This window comes from Alternaria viburni (assembly GCF_023758015.1).
Source record: "Alternaria viburni strain BMP 2772 chromosome Unknown scaffold_9, whole genome shotgun sequence".
Lineage (NCBI taxonomy): Eukaryota > Fungi > Ascomycota > Dothideomycetes > Pleosporales > Pleosporaceae > Alternaria > Alternaria viburni.
The window spans coordinates 494143-515723 of NW_026055778.1; the positions used below are offsets into that span (position 1 = coordinate 494143).

General features: G+C 53.4%; 9 protein-coding genes across 9 annotated transcripts; 4 read left to right on the forward strand and 5 right to left on the reverse strand.

Annotated features, from left to right (window-relative positions):
* Positions 1-91: 91 nt before the first annotated feature.
* Positions 92-988, forward strand: J4E79_005065 (uncharacterized protein; the record flags this gene model as incomplete). The annotated part of the gene is made up of 1 exon (XM_049353943.1): positions 92-988. The coding sequence occupies one exon, from the start codon at positions 92-94 to the stop codon at positions 986-988; it is 897 nt and encodes a 298-aa protein (XP_049211563.1).
* A 308-nt stretch (positions 989-1296) lies between these two features.
* Positions 1297-4508, reverse strand: J4E79_005066 (uncharacterized protein; the record flags this gene model as incomplete). The annotated part of the gene is made up of 5 exons (XM_049353944.1): positions 1297-1849; positions 2166-2528; positions 2577-3225; positions 3341-3597; positions 3910-4508. 5 exons carry the CDS (start codon positions 4506-4508, stop codon positions 1297-1299), a joined length of 2421 nt encoding a protein of 806 aa, XP_049211564.1.
* A 1301-nt stretch (positions 4509-5809) lies between these two features.
* J4E79_005067 (uncharacterized protein) lies at positions 5810-7107 on the forward strand (the record flags this gene model as incomplete). Its single annotated transcript, XM_049353945.1, has 2 exons — positions 5810-6166; positions 6388-7107. The coding sequence occupies 2 exons, from the start codon at positions 5810-5812 to the stop codon at positions 7105-7107; spliced, it is 1077 nt and encodes a 358-aa protein (XP_049211565.1).
* Positions 7108-10829: 3722 nt separating this feature from the next.
* Positions 10830-12571, forward strand: J4E79_005068 (uncharacterized protein; the record flags this gene model as incomplete). Its single annotated transcript, XM_049353946.1, has 3 exons — positions 10830-10886; positions 10938-11528; positions 11576-12571. 3 exons carry the CDS (start codon positions 10830-10832, stop codon positions 12569-12571), a joined length of 1644 nt encoding a protein of 547 aa, XP_049211566.1.
* Positions 12572-12941: 370 nt separating this feature from the next.
* Positions 12942-13975, reverse strand: J4E79_005069 (uncharacterized protein; the record flags this gene model as incomplete). Its single annotated transcript, XM_049353947.1, has 2 exons — positions 12942-13700; positions 13754-13975. The coding sequence occupies 2 exons, from the start codon at positions 13973-13975 to the stop codon at positions 12942-12944; spliced, it is 981 nt and encodes a 326-aa protein (XP_049211567.1).
* A 600-nt stretch (positions 13976-14575) lies between these two features.
* J4E79_005070 (uncharacterized protein) lies at positions 14576-15995 on the reverse strand (the record flags this gene model as incomplete). Its single annotated transcript, XM_049353948.1, has 2 exons — positions 14576-15779; positions 15826-15995. 2 exons carry the CDS (start codon positions 15993-15995, stop codon positions 14576-14578), a joined length of 1374 nt encoding a protein of 457 aa, XP_049211568.1.
* Positions 15996-16772: 777 nt separating this feature from the next.
* On the forward strand, positions 16773-17669 carry J4E79_005071 (uncharacterized protein; the record flags this gene model as incomplete). Its single annotated transcript, XM_049353949.1, has 2 exons — positions 16773-16944; positions 16993-17669. The coding sequence occupies 2 exons, from the start codon at positions 16773-16775 to the stop codon at positions 17667-17669; spliced, it is 849 nt and encodes a 282-aa protein (XP_049211569.1).
* Positions 17670-18229: 560 nt separating this feature from the next.
* Positions 18230-18947, reverse strand: J4E79_005072 (uncharacterized protein; the record flags this gene model as incomplete). Its single annotated transcript, XM_049353950.1, has 4 exons — positions 18230-18322; positions 18375-18440; positions 18494-18738; positions 18800-18947. 4 exons carry the CDS (start codon positions 18945-18947, stop codon positions 18230-18232), a joined length of 552 nt encoding a protein of 183 aa, XP_049211570.1.
* A 1059-nt stretch (positions 18948-20006) lies between these two features.
* Positions 20007-20599, reverse strand: J4E79_005073 (uncharacterized protein; the record flags this gene model as incomplete). The annotated part of the gene is made up of 3 exons (XM_049353951.1): positions 20007-20243; positions 20296-20471; positions 20539-20599. The coding sequence occupies 3 exons, from the start codon at positions 20597-20599 to the stop codon at positions 20007-20009; spliced, it is 474 nt and encodes a 157-aa protein (XP_049211571.1).
* Positions 20600-21581: the final 982 nt, after the last annotated feature.

Here is a 21581-nt window from a genome sequence, read left to right on the forward strand (position 1 = left end):
ACACTATCTCGTACCTGAGGCGCATACATACCCCTTCTGCGAATAGAACGATTACACCCCTACTACCACACGTCACACACCCACCGCAACGATGCCAGTAACCTACCTCGAAACCCTCAACCACTTCACCACCTTCCTAACCGCCTACACGCACACGCTCCTCCACCACCGCGAAATCTACCCCACCACCTCCTTCGCCCGCTCCCGCTTCCACAACGCCATCGTCTACCAATCGCGGCACCCCCTGGTCTGCGAATGGATCACCGACGCCATAACCGCCGTGCGCGAAGAGCTCCTCAAGGGCGTCGTCTCCAGAATCGGCATCGTCATATTCACCTACGATGAATACGACGAAGGCTCAGGTAGCGCCAAGATAATGGAACGCTACATGTTCGACGTGAGCGAGTTCCCTGTAGTGGAACGGCGGGATCGTATGTTGGATATTGGGTTTGAGGGAGGGCCTATACCGCCGGAGACGAAGGGGAAGGGGAAGCAAAAGGAAGAGGAAAAGGAAATAGAATACAACAATGATGGGACTGTAAAGAGGAAGAAGACGAAGCCGTTGGATACCGGTGTGGATGTTAATATCAGTGAGCAGTTTCGCGCGGCGTTCCTGCAGCTAGAGATGCGGACGTCTAGGCTGGAGCCTCTGCCTGAGGGTTGCACTTTCAATGTTAGTATGGAACTCAAGGATGAGGGCGATATCGATCCGCCGATTGGACACCCGCAAGTCTGGCAGCCGGTCCAGCCTAGTTTGCAGAAGACGGGGAGGGGCGCGCTGTTTAGAGATAGGGATGTGTTTGATGAGGAGGCGTTTGAGTTGGGGATAATAAGAGAGAAGGAAGGAAGGGATTTGGGTGGGGCCAAGGTTACGCCGATACGTAGTGTGCAGGCCGGTGTTTTCAGGTTTGAGAACTGGATAGAAGAGGGCAGGGCAAAGTTTGAGAGCCCAGAAGACAGTATACCATCGAGCTTCTCGAGTTTTTGACAGTAGATGGTTGAACAACTCGAATTTGATTACTACAATGCTCTACTGAGTATGGAATGTTCCCTGCCTCTGGTAAAGAGTCAATGCAAGCTGTTATATTTCGTGAAAGCGAGGTGTGCTACGAAGACGGAATTCAAGATATTCTCTACATCAAAGATAAGTCGGCTTACTACATAGACCTTCAGAATTTCTATCGCGAGTAAGTTGCGTTTTATGGTCCCGCCTCAACGTCGATAGAGGCAGATACCTGGATCACCATGCCACCTCCATGCTATGCTATAGAATGAATCCCATCAAACGAAAACACGCTATCTGTGAGGAGCCTGGGGCGCCATACCACGACGCCGTCGCCTATCAGCTACCATCGCAGCTGCCGCTACCCGCCGAGCCTCAAGCAGAGCCTCAAGATTCTGTTGCCCCACACCCAACCGCGCGCGCTCTGCTTCGATTCCATGTCGCCTAGCTGCCACGTTATGACGCATGGCTCTCGCGTCGTCATCAAGGGTTTGTCGCGCTGCAGCCAACCGCGCGCGCTCTGCTGCAAGCTCCTGCTGTCTAGCTCTTAAATTCTGACGCACGGCTATCTGCTGCTGATCCTGGCCAAGTCCAACGTTGTCCAGGAAGCGGAAAGCCTCGCGAGCATCGCGCTGCGCCTGTTCGCCGTTGGCAATTCGATGAGGGCCGCCCCATTCCGGTCGAGCATTGCGCTGGCGAACCCGTTCATTAATCCGATCATCAACTCTATTGGCTTCGGGAAGGCGGGCTGGTTGGCCTGGTCCGTTGACTTGTCCCCTTCCGATGCCGAATTGCGGGAGGGGGTTGGGTGGGAGCATGGCCCAGAGGGCATTGAACAACCGAGGTCTAGCAATATTGGTTAGACGGATGAAAAAAGTGACATCTTGGACATGGCGCGATCATTGGGATCGGACGTTGAATGTATGGCTGATATGGCTGCTGTGGAATGGCTCCGTAGAAACCCATAGGCTGAACGGGCTGAACGGGCCGAGCAGGATAGAGATGTTGATAGAATGGGAATGGTTGGACGGGGTATCCAAACACAGGCATGGTAGGCATGGCAGGCATGGCAGGCATAGCAGGCATGGCTGGAAAGGCTGGAAAGGCTGGCATAGCTGGAAAGGCTGGCATGGCCGGGATGACTGGATGAGGGTGGACGTACCGATCTGCTGGGGCGACATTTGCTGCTATTCCATTGAGGTGAGCCGGCGGCGCAGCTACTGGGGGCACCATGGGGGCTCGCCTGAGCTGCTCTCCAACCATGTGGTAAGGGAAGGCTTGCGCTTCTATGCCTGCTCGACCTTTCCGTGCATCTTCTGCTTGCTTGACTCGATCTGAGACCTTGACCATCAAGTCTGCATCTGAAAGGCCTGGGTTATCGACTCGGACCTTGGCCATGGCCTCATCAGCTGCGCGCTTGACCTCCTGTTCGTGACGGTCTTCGACGTTTTCGTGTAGTGGACATTTGCCTGCACGAGACTCGCCGAAATGGTTATAGTCTGTCACGTTCTTGGAGCAGACGTAGCTAGGCTTTTGTCAGCTGATATCGGAATCTCTTGGGCTGGTGACTTACCATTGCACATTCCTGCAGTGCGTGCATGTCATCTTGTTGCAGCCAAGTTCCTTGACGAAAGGATGTTTACATTTGTTGCAGTGTCGTATCAAGGCTGCCGACATCGCTTCTTCGACGATGTGTCGCAGGGTAATTTGACCATCCTTCTTGAACTCTTCGCAGCTGAGTGGGATGTGAGACTCCTTTTCGCAAAGGCGACAACTCGTCTTGCTACATTTGGGGTTTTGACAGCGGAACTCCTTGTCAACCTCAACCGGTAGACATTCCATTTTGAAGTCGCAGAAAGGGCACTCCGAGAGGAAGTCCAGACCTGCCGCTTCCAAGTCCTCTCTTTGTTGCATGTGCTCGAGTCGCTCGAACGTCTTGTCGCTCAGAACCTGTTGCAACTGTCGCCGGGTGAACGTTCCATTGCAGTCGTCGACTCCGAAACACTTGGGTCTGCATCGAGATTGACCCATCTGCGTCTCGATCTGTTGACGAGGACAGTCTACGCAGTAGAAGTGGGTAGTGTCTCCGTTGCAACTTATCATGCGGTTGAGAGGAACGTCGTTGAAGCAACATGCGCATTCACCCATTTCATTGTTCATTTCCGCTCGTTTTAAGTTGTCTTCTTCCGCCTTTTCCTCGTCTTTGACCTTTTGGCGTTTGGCTGTAATCTGTCAGTAGGGAGCAGATGAGGGAGACCAAACGATCTTCGCTGTTCTCAGACACAGGGTTCGAAGTATTGATCTCCTGGAAGGTCATGGTCACGACATCCCACTTACCAGCTTCAGCTTCGCTCTTCTTCTTCGCTGCGTGCAACTCCTTGGGTATCTGACTGCCTTGCTCAATCAACTGGAGTTCAATACCGCGCTTGATGCGTGATTTGTTTATCTTCGAATATGTCCTGGCAATTTGTCCGTAGTTGCGCACTTGTTGTTCAATGACACCGTAGGCCTTGTAAAGAGTCTTCTGCTGTTTGAGAACGGCCGTGATATGCCGCACGGGTACAGTGAGAAATTCGTCTTTGAGTAGCTCTGTTCTGTGGAAAGTATCGTTAGTACCACGAATGAAAGGGGTGGGAAGGTATAAAGACGACGCGAAGGCGTTGAAGGTGGGTAAGAAAATGTAGCGGATGACTACAGAATTGTTGTTGGTGTTGCTGTTGTTGCGCTGGCCCATAGGCGAAGTGCAATGTCCACGACAGTCGTTCCATGGTTCCAGGTGTAATGAAACGCTCGCTTCACGATCCACCTGGAATGATGGCTGCCAATCAACCTCGACTCTTGACACTTTAAGAAATCACTGAACCATAAAGCTCATAGGGCTGTGTCCGTGAAGGGATTGTACTTACGCGTCATGTTCATAACCGCCGATCTCGGGATCACGCTCGCCCTTCTCGTAGGTGCTTAACTCACCCTCGGCTTCGTTATCCCTCTTTCTCTTCTTATTCTTCGCGTCGTCTGACTCTTTTGGATATGGCTCGCCTTCCAATAACTCCGTGAGGAAATGCTCGCATTGTGCGCTTGTTCGTGTGGTGTCTGTCATCTTTTCTTGGATCAATCTGAGGACGTAATCGACCGAGATGTCCGGCAGCACGCTCACAACCATCTGCAAACAGGCAGCTTCGGTGACCAATGCGATGTCCTCACCCCAATCAGGAGCTCGTCCCTCTGGCGGTGGTCTGTCGTCTTCTGCCACGACAGCGTCAGACGGCGGAACGTCAATGTCTGGAATGTCGGTCAAATCGATCACTTGACGGTCATTTGCCTGGAATTCTGCGCGGAACTCTGCGATAGGGTCATCCAGATCCGGGAAGTCGAGAGCGAATTCTGCTGCAGATCGTGCGTCGAAAGCCTCCAATTCGTCTCTTGCGAGACCCTCGTCCTCCGTCTCACTATCGGAGAGCAAATCAATCACTTCATGATCGCGATGAATGCCAGTTGGAGCCATCGCAAGTGTCCTGTTGTAATAGTCGTAAGGCTAGTTGACGGGTAAACCTCCACCTTGAAGGGTTGCTTTCGAGTGTGCGTCTAGACTGAGCGATGTAGAGTTTCTTGGGTACCTTGAATGGGGGGAACCAAATAATAAACATTAATTTGTACCTAGCGGAGAACCTGGAGAAGGAGTGAGGGGCGATGGAACTGCAAACGCGTGTGGTGTTTACGTGATTCAGACCAGCTCAATTCACACGGACGTAGCCTTGTCGCTCACCCCACCAGTTGTCAGAGGAGGCCTCTCACCGACTGATATGCACTAGCTGAAGGGAAGAAAAAGGAACGAGCGAAAGTATGAGAGTGACAGGTTTCACACTGCAGCGCAGCGGAGTGAGACCTGAGTGTTGCGGGTGCAGGCCGCTGGGAGATCGAGGAGCTATTGCGGCCAGCCCTGAGCCAGCGGAACGGGCAAGGGCACCAGCCAGGTAAGAGAGCAAAGGCAGTAGCTATGTGCCACAACAGCGCATGTCAATGAAAAGCCATTACAGTGCCGCCAGCGCTCAGCGAAACAGAAATGGCGCGTCGTCGTGAAAGGATGCTGCGCCGCTCTCAGGGCGGGAGATGGGCGTCTCGCCCAGATGATCGTGCAGTTCGCTCCAGGCCGGCCCCAGGGCTCCGCTAGCCCAACTGCCGCTAACCGCATCATCACGAGCCTGCGCGCGCGTCGCACAGGGCTGAGAAGAAGCAATGTCTGCCATCGGTCTTGGTGATGCTGCCAATGGACGCGCGAAGCTTTTGAGACCATGACATGCAAACTCCCGCCTTACTGCCTGGCCTCATGCAAGGCTCGAGCTGCTCGCGAATCGGACAGGCGCACATGACCCGTGGGAAGCTGTGACATCCAACCCTCGCTTTGCCACGGCACACCTCGGGCCGCGAGCAACATGATGTAGGCTCGGAATGCCTGGAGGACACACGGAGTCAGCTATAAGATCGCACGGAGCTCAAGGCGGGATGGGGCCACCAAAACGCGGGGCGCCCTTGACTAGACAAAGAACTACAGGTACCAACTTCCTCTTCTTCCTTAGCTATCCGCATCCTACAGCGAAATCGACGTAACTTGGACCCGCTATTTACTCTTTCCTGAGTCGTTACTGCCACTTGATCTGGAAGATTGCAGCTGAGCAGGACCGAATCCACACCTGTCACGCCCTACGACAAGCGTAGTCGATAGCTGGATATAAGACCCTAGCTATCTTCGCCAAAGGCCAACCTATTAGATCGAACATACATCTACCCTACATAAAATACTACAACATGGCCATCGCATCCATTCTCGAAAACCTCAAGGCTGGTGACTCTCCTGACCTAGAACTCGTTCACCCTACCGAAGCCGAAAAGCAGATACAGTTCAACGCAAACGCAAACGAATGGCGCGGTGCTCTTTCCAAACCTGCATATTTTCGTCGCGAGGCCACACTTTCGCAAACAAACCTGACACGTGATGGCGGCATTTCATACTGGATCCTAGCTGACCCTGACAAAACTGTGTCAGAAGACCCTTGGAACCCAGATGCAGGCACCAAACTACCAAAAGGTACCCGACTACCACTAGCGAGCTGCGAAACAATCCGGAAGAAGGCGCTCGTGTGGCAGAACGGAGAAATCAAGGAGGTCATTTGTCATGGGGTCGGCAGTGTATTCTGCCCAAAACCTCTCCGCGGGAAGAAAGGGGGCACTTCGTATGCTAGCAGGATGCTAACGGAGCTTGGGAAGAATTTGAGAACATATCAGACAGAAGATGGCCAGGAGTCTCTGTTCTCAATCCTATACTCTGACATCGGGAGGGTTAGTGGCTCTGACACTCTATGACGATGTATTGCTAACAAAGACAGGAATACTACGCGAAATTCGGCTGGGAATCTTTTACTTCTTCACATGTTTCCATCCCTGCGAGCACTTCTCAAGACACGAGCAACTTACCCACGGCCCGACCACTGTACGCGGACGATCTGGAGGAACTATGCAAGATCGACGAAGCCTCCCTCCGCCGAAGTCTAGAGTCGCGACCAAAGGACAGCAACACCGCAGTCGCAATACTTCCCAACATCGAGACGATCCAGTGGCACCACGCGCGTGAAGAATTCGTAGGTAACGAGCTACATGGCAAGAAGCCAGAGATCAAAGGCGCGGTCGTCGGTACGGAGAAGGGAAAGCGCGTTTGGTGTTACTGGACAAGGATGTGGTACAACGAGAACCCAGCTGAGGCCAAGGGCAACACCCTGCATATCCTACGGCTGGTCATCGAGGACGATGGCTTTGAGGGCTCTTCGGGTAGCATGAACGGCGGATCTGAGAGCAACAGTCACGAAGCTGCTATTGCGGCCCTCATGGCGATGGCCCAGCAGGAGGCGCAGAAATGGAAGATGGAGAACGTGGAGATGTGGGCGCCTTCGCCAGCGGCGCTGGCAGCTGCAAAGAAGCTGGATCCGGCTGTCAAGGTCATTGTGAGAGATCAAGAGAGCATCGCGGCCTTGCAGTGGTTTCCAGAACACGACGGACCGGTTGCTGACAAGATTGACTGGATCGCAAATGAGAAGTACGGGTGGTGTTGAGAAGCGGAAGGCGCGATCCGGATTCGATAGATTGATAGATTTCCAAGCATTGCTGCCACCGTCGAATAGCTCCCAGGGTCGGTGTTGTGATGGTGAGACTGCAACTCAATCTCAGCATATTGAGAACTGTAGCGGAAAGTTGTTAGATATCTTCCTCGACCAACTGGCAAGCCAGAAAAGATCAATGAAAATAAATAAAGCCTGTCAGATTGCTGTCAACATCCTGCTTTCCAGAGTGGCCGAAGCACACTACCAGTCAGCTGAGATCATCGCCATGACCGCCGAAGCAGTCATAAAGCCTCACTCTTGGATGTCGAAGCTGATAGTCATCAACCAGGTTGGAGATTCTGTGGCTACTAAGAGTAACTCAGAAGAGGATGCATACTATTAGAAAAGATTCTATGAAGTACTGCACTGCTGTTAGTAGTTGAAAACGTAGGGGGACTTGGGATGACAAACTGATCTCATGTAGAAAAGAAGAAAGGGAAGCAAGTTCCTGGCCGACTGCAGCGCTCAACTTAAGCACACGATGGCTTGGCGCGAGCTAGCGCGGCACAGACCGAAAGCGAGGTTTTCGCACGTCTGTGCCCCAGGCAGGCGAGAATCTGCCGCCGACGTTTTGCCGGCCCCACTAGACTGCCGGAGTGCTGCCGACTGGCCGAGCGCAGCAACACAACGTGAAAGGTAAACACTTCAATCTGTCGAGACATTTATGAGTGCGTTGTAGTGAATACGTTTAGGTTTTATCTCGAGTTGTGTAACTCTGGAAGAACGAAATTCCTCATCTTGTGCTGTTCATCGGTACCTAGGTACCTAGGTATGCAGGCGGGCGACGTCTTTTATGTTCAAAGACGCGCTGCACTTTCATACCAGCGCATCTTCGGTGTGCTCGCATTACTAGTTACCATTAACTGAGTATTAGGCTTTATTCGTCTGCTTCGCCGACGATATGTGAGGCAGCAGTTCCCTTGATCCATCTGCGAGTGCCGTCACTGGCTCTGAGATTACGAAGAAGCAACTTGTAGCTCTACGCGTTTGTTGCTATAGAACTGTACCCCAGACGTATACATCATGCCTTGCTCTAACGGAGTGTTCATACAGAACACACTGTGTACCTCCTAGGTGTCTCGTAATTTAAACATTGGATATCACGCACTTCTATGTACACAGCAACCACCATGTAGCCCGGACGTCTTTACGTCAACGACTATCCTGGATCTGGCCGATATCCAGCGTGATGGACTGCCTGGCGCATCTGATCTCATTCTTAGCCCCACTCCAAGATGCACGGGACCTCTTCATGGACCGTGAACCAGGTTGACTTTTCTCTCATCGGATAGTGGAGCCCGGAGACTTCGCAGTACTTTGACTTTGCGTTCATGGCCTACAAAACATATTGAACTGCTACCGGCTCCATCATGAACGCAGAGAATGGGAAATATTAAGCCGATGTATACGTCCAGCTGAGCAGATTTGCTAGAGATCTTGACACCACTTCGGCTATTCTAAGAGGTACATCCTTGAACTTCCCGCCATCCAGTCTTTTCGTGTGTTACTATTAGCATAAAGAATGCAAACGATGAGTCGCGACAAGAGAAAATTGCCCCAAGACATATTGAGCAGCCTACAATGAAGTAGAGGCTTGAGGTATCCGATATATTTTTACCGACAGTTCTTCAACCCAAACGTACGCTGAGGTGACCCCTGCTCTGCTTTGATTAATCCTACAAGACATGATAAGCCAATGTATGCAGCAAACATGTAGGCTACTTTACACATATTGAACGCCTCCTTCGCTTCCAGCGTGGTGTATAGGGCTTGCAACCGCCTTTACTACTGACACAGCTGGTACCGCAAGGCGCCACTTAGATTTTACCCCAGTCGGCTTCAATGCCGCTGAGAGTCGGCTTCAATGCCACTACGAGTCGGGACAAAGCCAACCGCTCAAGGAAACACAGGTTTACAGCCAGTTTCAACGAAGTGACGGACTCAAAACCGCCTTCGGGAAGTAAAGAGGGATTGTCTTTGACATGAACTCCTGGAGCGAACGTGCCAACAAGCAACTGCTCCTCCTTTGTCGGCTTAAATGCCGCTTAGGTGCTTTTCATCGGGTCTTCCAGCTTGCTGGTGGCCTGAGGAAAAGATCATTGTTGTAGTGTCCCGGCTTGCATATGAGCCGTCGTCCTTACGGCACAGTCCTCTTGTAGTATTCTTGCTTCGACAGTTCTCATCAAGCTTTGCGCCTTGTTCCAGTTCTGCTGTAGCTGCCTGGGTGCAGTATAAGTCGCCGTTCTTGCGTCTGGATCTTGTTGTAGTCTCCTCGCTTGACCGGGTCGAGCAGGGGTGTTGTAAGCTGTCGTAACTGCCTGGGTCGAGTAAGAGCCATCTTGCTTGCGCCGAAGTGGTCCTGTAGCCCCCTCGCCCGCGAACGTTGAGCATCTCGTAAGCTGTTGTAGCTGCCTGGGTGCCGTACAAGTCGCCGTGCTTGCGCGAGGATCTCGTTGTAGTCTCCACACTTGACCGGTTCGAGCAGGTTTTGGTAGGCTGTCGTAGCTTATTTCAGATCTGTACCTGACTGGGTGCAGTAGAAGCCGCCATATTTGCTCCGGGGGTCTATTGTAGTCCTCTCGCTCGGTTGAGCTGAGTAGGGGTATATAGGTTGTCGCGGCATAAGAGGGTAGTTCGTTGGGGATACCTACTGGTGGCGGGTGCGTGGAATCAGGAGGCGTCATTCTTTGTCCGAGGCTCGTTGGGCTTAGTGATCTGTCGCGGCTCGATAGTTTGAGGATGTACTCGATCGACAGTTTCCGGCGTGTGTCTGGTCGAGCAAAGCTTCCTGCGCTGTTGTCGCTAGCTGAAGGGGCCCGCTGCTATTCGCGCGATTTCCATCGTGTTCCGCTTGTTTTTCCGAGTTGCTCGAGCGATGTAATGTCCTAGTATGAACAGTGATCTGGCATCTCACATGTCGGCAGGTTCTATGGGCGTAGTAGTCCAGGAATTGGTGTGAATGGAGGTTGAGATCATGCTGTTTCATGCATATAATGGCCATGGAGGCCGCACCAGAGCCACATTGTAACAGCGTTATGGTGACTACATAGGTTTCGAGGTGTATCTGTCGGCACTTTACTCACCCTTGAATTCTTTTGTCGTCGGACGGCGTCACCTCGGATGGGTGATGCGACAAGTACCTAGGTATGCGTGCACCTCAAGAAAACGACCTCGGGAGCTTCATGCAAGCAAAGCATTGAAATTCGATTTGACTCTGACGGAATAGCGATCAATCACCTTACAAATGCAACGCACCGTATAGGTTGAGCCTTCGCCGATGGTGTCATTCGTTGGCGCCGACATCGCCATTGATGCAGGCACAGCGCATGGCGGGGTTGGACTCGTGCGTGTGGCGGGGCAGCAGGACGAACGCAATTGCATTCAATGAAACACAAAGGCCTTCGCAGTGATTTTCCGTTCGTAGACAATCGTCAATCAGACTACGGCGACGCCAATGCTAATCATGCAGCGGCCTAGTCGACGCGTGCAGGCGATCCGGAATTTGACAGGGCGAGACGCGGTCCCTTGACTCAACTGCGATCCCGGAGTCATCACAACATTTTTCCCCACGGGGACCATTACTTCACATCGCCTTTGGGATATACACGACAGCCGTCACCAATTACACTTTTTTGCTTTGCATTTCGCTAGATCGTTGATTGGTATTACACATAATGTCCTCACACACAGCATCGCAGCGGTACCTGAGTACCCGGGGAGGATCCTATGACGTGAGAGCGACCCGGCGAGGATGCGCTCAGACGGTTGCTAACAGGGCATAGTTCTCCTTCGAGGAAGTCGTCCTCAAGGGCCTCGCTTCCGACGGCGGCCTCTTCATCCCCGAAGAAATCCCTACGCTGCCCGACGACTGGGCGTCAAAGTGGAAGAACCTCTCCTTCGCAGACCTCGCTTTCGAGATCTTCTCCCTATACATCTCCCCGTCTGAGATCCCGGCCGCAGACCTGAAGGACATCATCCACCGCAGCTACTCCACATTCCGCGCACAGGACGTCGTACCCACCGTCACACTCGACAAGGAGAAGAACATACATCTGCTGGAATTGTTCCACGGCCCTACCTTCGCCTTCAAGGATGTCGCGCTGCAATTCCTCGGCAACCTCTTCGAGTACTTCCTCGTGCGCAAGAATCAGGGCAAGACCGGACGCGACAGGGAGCATTTGACCGTCATTGGCGCAACAAGTGGTGATACCGGCTCAGCCGCCATCTACGGCCTGCGCGGAAAGAAGGATGTGTCCGTCTTCATCATGCACCCGCATGGCAAGGTCAGCCCGATCCAGGAGGCGCAGATGACGACCGTCATGGACGCCAACGTGCACAACTTGGCAGTTGACGGCACATTCGACGATTGCCAGGTAGGCGCATCGTCCATCATAGCCCCAGACACAACTGACATGCCCAGGACTTCGTCAAAGCCCTCTTCGCCGACCCCGAGATCAACAAGACGCACCGCCTCGCCGCCGTCAACTCGATCAACTGGGCCCGTATCCTCGCGCAGATCACCTATTTCTTCTATTCGTACTTCGACCTCATCAAGCAGGAGTCCTTCCTCCCCGCCTCCACCGTCCGCTTCGTCGTGCCCACAGGCAACTTTGGCGACATCCTCGCCGGCTTCTTCGCGAAGCGCATGGGCCTGCCAGCCGAGAAGCTGGTCATCGCCACAAACGCGAACGATATTCTACACCGCTTCTGGGAGACTGGAAAGTACGAGAAGAACCCTGTACATGGAAAGCAGGCTGAGGGTGGTATCCCCGAGGATGGCGCCAAGGCGCACGAGAGCGGAGTCAAAGAGACGCTGAGTCCAGCCATGGACATCCTCGTCTCGTCCAACTTCGAGCGATTGCTCTGGTTCCTGTCATACGACGTGTACAGCTCAAACTCAGACGCCGTATCGCAACGAAGGAGCCAAGCCGGCGACCATGTACGGAATTGGCTCAACGACCTGAAGACGAACGGCGGCTTCGCGGTCGACAAGCAGATCCTCGAAGCAGCACAGTCCGATTTCGCCTCATATCGCGTCAGCGACGAGGAGACCCTCGAGATGATCAAATACGTCTTCAACGCAGAGTCATCGAAGAGCTACGTCCTCGACCCACACTCCGCCATCGGTATCGCAGCAGCACTCCGCTCAGCTGAGGTATCCAAGCCTCCATCCACACACCACATTGCGCTCGCAACAGCACACCCAGCCAAGTTTGCGAATGCGGTCGAACTCGCGCTGCCAGAGCAGAAGGAGTACTTCCAAGAGAAGGTATTGCCAGTTGAGTTCAAGGGACTTGAGGACAAGCCGCGAAGAGTCAGCCATGTCAAGAGGTCAGAAGGCTGGCAAGGCGTACGCAAGGTCGTCATTGCAGAAGTAGAGGCAGAACGACAAGCTGCGGAAAGCGGTGCGCAGTAAAGTATGGTAGATGTGCTGGGTATAGACAGGCTTTGTTCACGCATCTTTGCATAGACCAGAAATGGTAGCTCGCTTGAAAATAGATCTCAATTATGTTGTTCATGCTTTGGACTTGACGCAATCACGAATCTCCCTCTTTGAAGTAAGCACTCCCCCCTCTTTTCCGCAGCTTGTCGTTCTGCCTCTACTTCTGCAATGACGACCTTGCGTACGCCTTGCCAGCCTTCTAACGCTTGGTACTTCCACACCAACTAATCTTGTCCATCAACGCGTAAACTTGTTATGTTCTCCGGGTACATCAATTCATCATCACTCATTCAAAACACCAGGTTCATAGTATCACAAGCCATCCACTCAACACCCCATTACTTCATTCCCTCTTCTCTATCTCCGCGTCCCGCTCCTTTACTTCATCCGTCTCAAACCCCAACCCAGCCCTCTTTCTCACCACCCCAAAAACAGCACTACTATCACACCTCCTCCCCCTCTCCTCCCCATACGCCCTCGCCTCCTCCGCAGCCTCCAGATACATCTCCCCAATCCCCAGCCTCATCCCGTTCTCCCTCGCAAGACTAACCCCATGACCCACATCCTTGATCCCAAGCTCCAACCCCGAAGACGGCGCCTGGCCCTCCGCGGGGAAGTAACTTCCACTCGTTAACCGCTTCGACACGCCGTGTGCGTACGCACCGAAGTTCTCTTCGATTAAAGATTCGAGGACAGAGGCAGGCAACCCGGTTTTAGAAGCCAACACGTGGGCTTCGCTGAGGAGAAGCATGAGACCTGCGGTTATGAAATTGCTTGTTGTTTTCAGCAGCAGCGCCTGAGATGGTTCTTCAGCCACTCTAATCACCGCACGCGCGATTACGTTTTCCAAGAAGGGCAGGATGGGGGTGATGGCAGATGCGGGGCCCGCGATAGCCATCAGCAAACGACCGGCTTGGGCGAGGGGTGTGGCGCCGAAGACGGGGGCCGCGATGTAGGATGCGCCGGAGGAAGTGAACTGTGCTGTTATGGTTGATGTGGTGGTGGGGTGGACGGTTGTTGTGTCGATTATGGTTTTGGTGGTTAGGGGGCCGCTGGAGAGGATGGTGGAAGTGATGGTTTGGAGGGCTGTGTCGTCGCTTACCTGTGGGTTGTTAGTGAAACGATGGGCTTATGCTGGGTGTGGTAGGCACTCACGGAGATGAATATCACATCGCAGTTTTGAACCAATTCTGCGACTGATGGACAGGGCGTGCCTCCGATGTCTTTCAGGCTGTCACCTCGTGAGAGAGTTCGGTTCCAGTACTCCAGTGGTGGTAGATTGTTCTGTGACAGATGTTTCTGGATGTTGATTGCCATGGCTAGACCCATGGATCCTAGGCCTATCCATCCCAGGCGGAGAGGTTGTTGTGTGGACATGTTGACCGAGTGTAGGAGCACGTATTTGAGATGGGTTACAAGACTGCTGATTTGAACGCTACAATTATCCCTAAGGTGGAGTGACTCAACTTAAAGACGTAGGTATGAGTATACATGCACACGAATCGAGTATGCAGTACACTAGTATGTATTAGGCAAGCGACTATCTGATATAAGCGGATATTCCAGGAAGTGTGTGGTAGCGGACAGAACTTACAGCCTGGCACTATCTTAGCATACCATAGTAGGGATACCTTGCGTAAGGCCAGCAAAGGTAGAACTACGAAAGCATCAGCTGTATTGCACGCCATGGTGTAGCTTGCAACGAGAGTTCAATGCCGAATGATACCATTCCTTGTATTTTGTCAATAATGTAAATGATACAAGTGATGCATGGAGGACCCCAAACTCCTGGCTATGCTGATGATCGTAGATGGAAATGAACCAATCTCCAATAGTCCTGTTTATACATCTCGCGACCATACTGTGACGGTAATCCACCATATCCTACTCCCCTCGCATTCCTTGGATCCAAGCTGTCACTTTGGACGCCGAGCGCTGCAATAGCACTGTCTTCAGAGGCAACGTATCTCCAGAAGTCTACTCTTCGTCCTCATCATCGTCAACCACGCGTCTCCGCTTCGTCCGGCTAACAACCACCTCATCGTCGTCGTCATCGTCGGCAGCAACACCACCCCGTGCTCGCTTGGGACTCGCCGCAATACCCTCATCTGGATCGTCGTCGTCGTCCACGATCTCCGGCTCCTCGTCACTAGCGGCGATGAAGTCATCCTCCTCGTCGTAATCGTCTTCGCGATTCCTCCTGGGGCCACCGTAGTCCTCGTCGTCACTCCAGTCACGCCGTAAGCCACCCTTCTGCGCGTTCTTCTTCCGAGCTGGGCGATCTTCCAATCCGTCAATGTCAAGACCTCCTGATGCGCGACCGCCGGTGCGGCCCATGGTGCGGTTTGCACGCTCTGCCTGGCGCGCTTCGTGCTTCTCGCGGGCGCGCAATTGCCTCTGCTTCTCCTTGAATGTAGCTTCCTCACGCTGTCGGCGGAGCTCGGGGTCTTCGTCCACGTTGATGAAGGATATGGCTTGGTCGGCATCGTCTCGGCCCTTTGCTGCGACCTTGGCAAGGTCGTTTTGCAGCTTTTCCAGAGCAGCGTCTTTCGTGTTCGATGTGGGTACGACGTTGAGGGATGCCGTGAGCTTGTTCGTGACGCGCATAACGTTCGCTTCCTCGTACGGCGCAACCAGGTATGTGTAGCTCTCCTTCTTCGCGCTTGTCTTGCCATTCTTCTCGTCTCTGACAGCCGTTGGAGTGGGAATCTTGGGGTTGACTTGCGGTGGGGCTAGTGTGTTCGCATCGATGTCGTACTGGGTTGTGGGGTCGGTCGCAAGTTGAAGGGTTAGGGAGCCGTCTGACCACCTAAGAATCCGAGCATTGGACTGTAGGACGGCGTTGTTCGAGGGTGAGCGTCGCCATCTGACCGTGGTCATGGCGGTGTTGTAGGCTGAGAAGTGCTCGGACGCGGTGAGCTTGGAGTGGTGGTCTGTAGTGGGCGGCTGGAAGGTCTTGTGATCGAATGCTTTGTCTTCGAAGGACAAGAAGCGCGGGACTTTCAGAAGGTACAGCTCGTTGTCGGTGGGCTCGGGAACGGGGTGTCGCGCCAGGTCGGCGTCCATGTACGCAAATGTCTGTTGCTCGACCTCCTCCACAGCTTCTGGTGCCCTGACGCGATCTGCCCGTCCCTCATCGTCGCCTGAGTCGAGCTCTGCATCATCAAGCTTTCGGTGCTCACTAAACACGTCAGTCTGATACTGGTGCTGGGTTCTTCGCGACCTACGCTGGCGCATCTTCACCTGCATCGCCGTCTCCGTCGCCAAACAGGTCATCTTCATCATCCTCGAGACCGTTGTCCTCCACAGTGTTTAGCGGCGTGCCATCGTCGGCATTCTGAGCAGGAGTGGCCTGGCCATTGACTTCTTCGTCGGAGAGCTGGCCCGCGTCGGACATGGTCGCGGTTGGTGGTTTGCTGGTGCCTCTGTTGGTATCGTATCCAGACTCTTCAAGACAGCGACGCGACCGTAGACCTAGAGTTGCGAGTAAATTGACGAGATAGATGCGGTAAAGGTACGCGCACCGATTGATGGCCGCGATGAACAAAGTTGCGACCAGTAACCCATGAGAATCGCGCTATCCCAATCCAGCCTAGCGTGCCGCCCCTTCTCGATGCAGCCCTTAGGAGAGTGGGCCCAAAAAGCGTGCCCGCTCGAGACGTATCACCAACATCCTCCCCCTCAATCCTCTTGCATACCTTCATAAGCCGGCCTCTCTAGGTGCATTGGACGTATCCGCCCCGTACCCCCCACACTAAATTCCACGAATCCGCAAATCATGGCCTCTTTTTTCGCAAACGTGTAAGTTGCTTGGCACATGCTCCCCTTCCTCAAATGCTCGCGCCTCCCACCCCCAGTCCACGGCCTGAAACATTCAGGCATTTGCTGCATGTCGTCTCACGATTTCACTTTCTGATATGCACCACTTTTCGGCATCTCCCTGCCGTCTTATCGTGTTATAACTTGCGTCCGTCGGAGCCTGAAGTTGTCTTTTCCTCATTCTAACAACTTCACCGATAGTCGCCAAGGATTGGCTGGTCGATCCAACAAGGGCCAACAGCAGCAGGGCAAAGGTGGCTCCGCGTCGCCAACCACTCCATACTCGGCTTCACCAACAAACCAACAACCTCCAGGCCAACCGCCTATGCCCCATTCTCCAGCTCTATCCTCTGCCATGTCGTTCGAAAGCCAAGGTGCTCCGTCGGACGGGTCCGTGCCGTCTGGCTCCCGCAGACCGCCTTTCTTCTTCCGCGAAGAGTACTCCAACTTGATCGTCAAGGGTAACTTTATGACTTTGGCTGCGAAGCCGAAGCTAGTCGAAGAGGGCGAATGGCTTGCACATCAAGGTACGTTTATACTTTCCAATGCCCCGATATCGCTAAGCATGTGACCAGTTGTCGAGCAGTACAGGCTACTCGAGCAAATGATTGAAATCATCAAGGTAACAGACGACCGGACAGGCAAGCCTGTCTGCAACCCAGATACCTGCCCTACCATGTCTGCTAGTGGCCACACATACACCTGGCTGGACAACAACAAGAAGCCCATCAAGATCCCCGCAATCCAGTACATCAACCTCGTACAAAAGTGGATCGTGGGCAAGATCAATGACCCGAACATCTTCCCCACAGACACCACAGCCATCTCTATCGGAGCATCAACCTACGCTTCTGGTTCCATGACACCAACCTCGACGCCACAGCCTCTCGGCCCAACCAGTTCCAATGCCTCCATGTCCCAACTCGCCGGGCGCGAGTGGCTCGGCAAGTCGTCTGGCTTCCCTGAGACTTTCGAGGGCGACATCAAGAGTATCTACCGTCAGATGATGCGATGCTATGCACACATCTACCATGGCCACTGGCTGGACCCGTTCTGGAACGTGAGTGCGTACAAGGAGCTCAACACGTGTTTCATCCATTTCATCAACGTCGGCAAGCTGTTCAACTTGATCGGCGACAAGGAAATCGAGCCCATGCAGCCGCTGGTCGACCTCTGGGCTGAGAAGGGTCTGCTTCCGCCAATCACGGCAGCCAAGGAGGCAGGTGGGCAGCAGGCTGCACCCGCGTCTTGAGCGACAAGAGTATTCCACTTAAGTAACGAAATGGGCGCCATTTGACATGGAACACCACATCAGCAAGCTATCAACATTTATCGCCTTGCATGGGTAGCGTGAGGGGTCTGGGAGGGGATGATTGGCGTTCTGGCATGTATTACGATTTGCGCAATGTAGCCCTACATGTGAATAGAGCAATGAACAGTTCTGAACAACTTCTCGGGTCACCACACACATGCAGTCAAGACAGCAGCTAGTAAGAAGAGACTCAAATTTGATAGTACCACGTAAAGTAACCAGAGAACTGATTTCCCAACAATCCCAGAAACGAAATGTCATAGTACTTCACACAAACTCCAATGGCGAAAAGAGAAGAGAAACCATGTGTCTCCGCTCCACCATCCGATCTGACATTTGACACCGATGCAAATACATTTCATGGGTCCGTGGTTTTGTAAAGATGCGTCATGGCTGGGCTCTGCCACAACGATGGGGCGTGCGTTCGTTATAAGAGGTCTGTGCTAGCAGACGGTTGGCATTTTCGTGACTCGCTATGTGACGGTTCGCGCTCGCCGAACTTAGTTGTGACCGGCCTTGCGGAGAGAGTTGCTCAACCACTCGAGACCCTCGTAGAGACCGTCACCGGAGGTAGCGCAAGTCGACTGGATGTACTACAGGGGGTTAGCTGACGGGCGTTTGAAGCAGGGGGGACCCGGAACATACCCAGGCACGTTGTCGGAGGCTGTGAAGACCAAGCTTGTCGGTGATCTCAGCGGCGTTCATGGCGTTCTGACGCATTGTTAGTCGTTTGGACATTTGTGCTCACGGCGGTTGAAACCTACAGGCAAATCCTGCTTGTTGGCAAAGACAAGGAGGAGAGCGTCCCGCAGCTCGTCCTCGTTCAACATGCGCTGGAGCTCCTCACGCGCCTCAACAACACGGTCGCGATCGTTGCTGTCAACGACGAAGATGATACCCTGGGTGTTCTGGAAGTAATGCCTCCACAGAGGACGGATCTTGTCCTGACCGCCGACATCCCACACGGTGAACTGAATGTTCTTGTACTCGACGGTCTCGACGTTGAAACCTGTAGGTCGAAGAATCAGCGCATTGTCCTGATTGAGCTCATGCTGCACATCGCGACGTACCGATGGTGGGGATGGTGGTGACGATTTCACCGAGCTTGAGCTTGTAGAGAATGGTGGTCTTTCCGGCAGCGTCAAGACCGACCATGAGAATGCGCATCTCCTTCTTTCCCCATAGCTTATCGAACAGCTTCGAAAATGTGAGACCCATGATTGCGGTGGGTGTGTGTGGTAGTGTAGGGCGGGTGAGTTGGGAGGCGGTGTATAGACTCTCGAACCTGCGACACTAGTTGTCAGAAGAGGGTTGAGGAGAGTATCGTGGCCTTATCGGCTGGTATTGAGCACGGTGACGGGAGTCGCATGGCCGGCGCAGCCATGTTGAGCGCCCGTTGCGGAGTCGACTCGAGGCCACGAGGGAGCTGGCCAGGCGCCGGCTACGGGTTGGGCAAAGCAAACGCAGAAAAAACAATGCAGCAGCGATTGACTTACGGACAGGTTCAAGAGAGTCGGTGGTATTCGGGGATGGGGCGGGTGGATGTGATGTACTCTAAACGATGCACAGGAAGGGCTGCGTTGAAGAGATGTGGTGGAAAGCGCGGCGAAGTCTGGGCACTGTTCGTAAGCTGGCAAGTGCCACGGACACGTGACAAGGGCGGCGATCGCTTATCGTCGTTTTGTTGAAGGAGTTGCGGTGAGAGGCTTCTTGCTTTCAGCTATTCCTTTATTTGGAACGCTTCTTATGATCGCTACTAAGAACTTGACACGTTTTGGCTCTCCTGAAGGCCGGATGTGGAACCCAAGGCACCCATTTATGTTCGGTTGGGCGATCAGCTGCCCCGGGATTGCGTGAGCTCCAGGACCCACACCTATCCGCACTACTGACTGGGCAACCGCTGTATACTGACGTCTGACCAACGCGACGTGTAGTTCGTGAGATATCTGGGTCGCATTGATCAATGCGCATGCGATTGTCTTTCAGGGTGACCGAGGGACGCGGACCACCCAGAACACCTTGAAGTCTAGCAACGGGACGGTATGGCCCCTCAACATCAGTAAGTCGAGGCACATTCTCCTGGTTTAGGCATCAATACTTCCAAGAGAACAACATCACATCATCGAGTGGACACATGGTTATTGCAAGGTAGCATTGACATTGATGTCGTATCAGCTAATTTCGCCGTATCCTCGTCACCCGCATCCGTCTTCTGCTCCGGTCGTTCATCTAGCTTGTCGCTCGAGTACCTCGACTACCCTGACTCCATCCGCGAACCTAGACCTCGGTGGCCATGGCTCCGGCAGCCCGGATGATAGTGCGGAAGCACAGCGAGACGCTTGCAATCCAAAGGCCACTGCGAACAAGTGTAGGCGCCTGAGTCGAAGTGGTGATGTAGGCAGCAGTGTAGGCGACCCTGACAGCTAGGAACGAAGCGCTGAACGAAGCGAGCTCGCCCTGCGGCAGGCCAGCCATGTTACCGAGGATGACGGCGCCCATGAAGAGAGGAAGGTTCTGTTACTGTTAGTCTGACAGCCATGTCAACAAGGGTCGATCCAAATCTCACCTCCATCCCGTTGGCATGGCAGGCCTCCATACGTTCGTACTTGGCGTAGGTCTCAGCGGGCAGGCGCTTCTTGAGCTCGGCCTTCATGTCGTTGGAGCGCGGGCTTCGGTTGTCCCACTCGAGGAGGTTGCCCCGAGTAGCGACACCCACAGCGAGAGCGTGAGGCAGGAACGAGACTGAACATGGAGAAGCTAGGTTAAACTACCGATCGAACGTAATCTCTCAAGGACAGCTTGTACATACGGATGAGGTAGGCTGGAATCGCCAAGACCGAAGCGTTGTAGCCGTCAAGGAAGGAAGGCATGTTGTTCTTGCGAGTGTCTGGCTGTTGTTAAGGTGTCGTGTGTTGGTAGAGGAAGAAGGAAGCTCTGTTGTAAGCGAGGAGCTTTATTCGTCTTGTGGGGCTGTATTCCGCGGTGACTGCCTTAAGAAGTGAGCATCCCAGGTGAAGTGAGAGTGACCAGCAAGGGTGCTCTTTCCTCGCGAGTACATGTTCTACGACCCGCGGTGACACCGCTACGTGAATGTGGAAGTCGCGCAGTCACGGACAACAGCGCTACACCTCATACAAGGAAAAGATCGATCAGGCCTGCAGCCTACATTAACATAGAAACATGCAAATCAGATAGCCTAAGGTCTACGCTCCAGGGTGTTCAACTTTCTCCATGAATGAGCTGGCTAGGTCAGATCGTGAAGACATTGCGCACTCAACCTCAGGTGTCTATAGGGCCACAGGGTGTACGAAAAAGACCCTGCAAGGGTCTCAAGAACTCTGGAGGAGGCAAGTGAATTGATCCTTGGTATCCGGCAGGCTATCTCTACAGCTCGCTGAGTGTCACTGCGGGGCGGGATGTATGCCCCACCTCCAGGGTTGTCACCATACCCATCGTCCCCTCCGTACATTTTTTTCTCCACGCTATACCTTCATCTAGCGATTACATCCATTGTTAATACATTGCACAAACACACGATACGTCACGATTGTCCGGAAATACCGCCTCAACGATACCAAGCCTTGTTCAGCCGATCAATATGGACGTCGCGGAAGATGCTTCTCGAGAAGTTTGTGCTGTCTGTTGGGGAGTTTGCGGATTCGCATCAAGCAGAGAGAATCTTGAGATGGCCAAAAGTCAAGAGGGTCTCACTTCATCTTGTCGGGCGCGAGACTTACTTGCAGCATCAGCCCAATGTGAAATGTGTGACTATCTGTTCAACCACGCCCAAGAGGGCACCGATCGTTTCGACCTAGATGCAAGAATCGCCATCAACATACAGTTTTTTAAGCT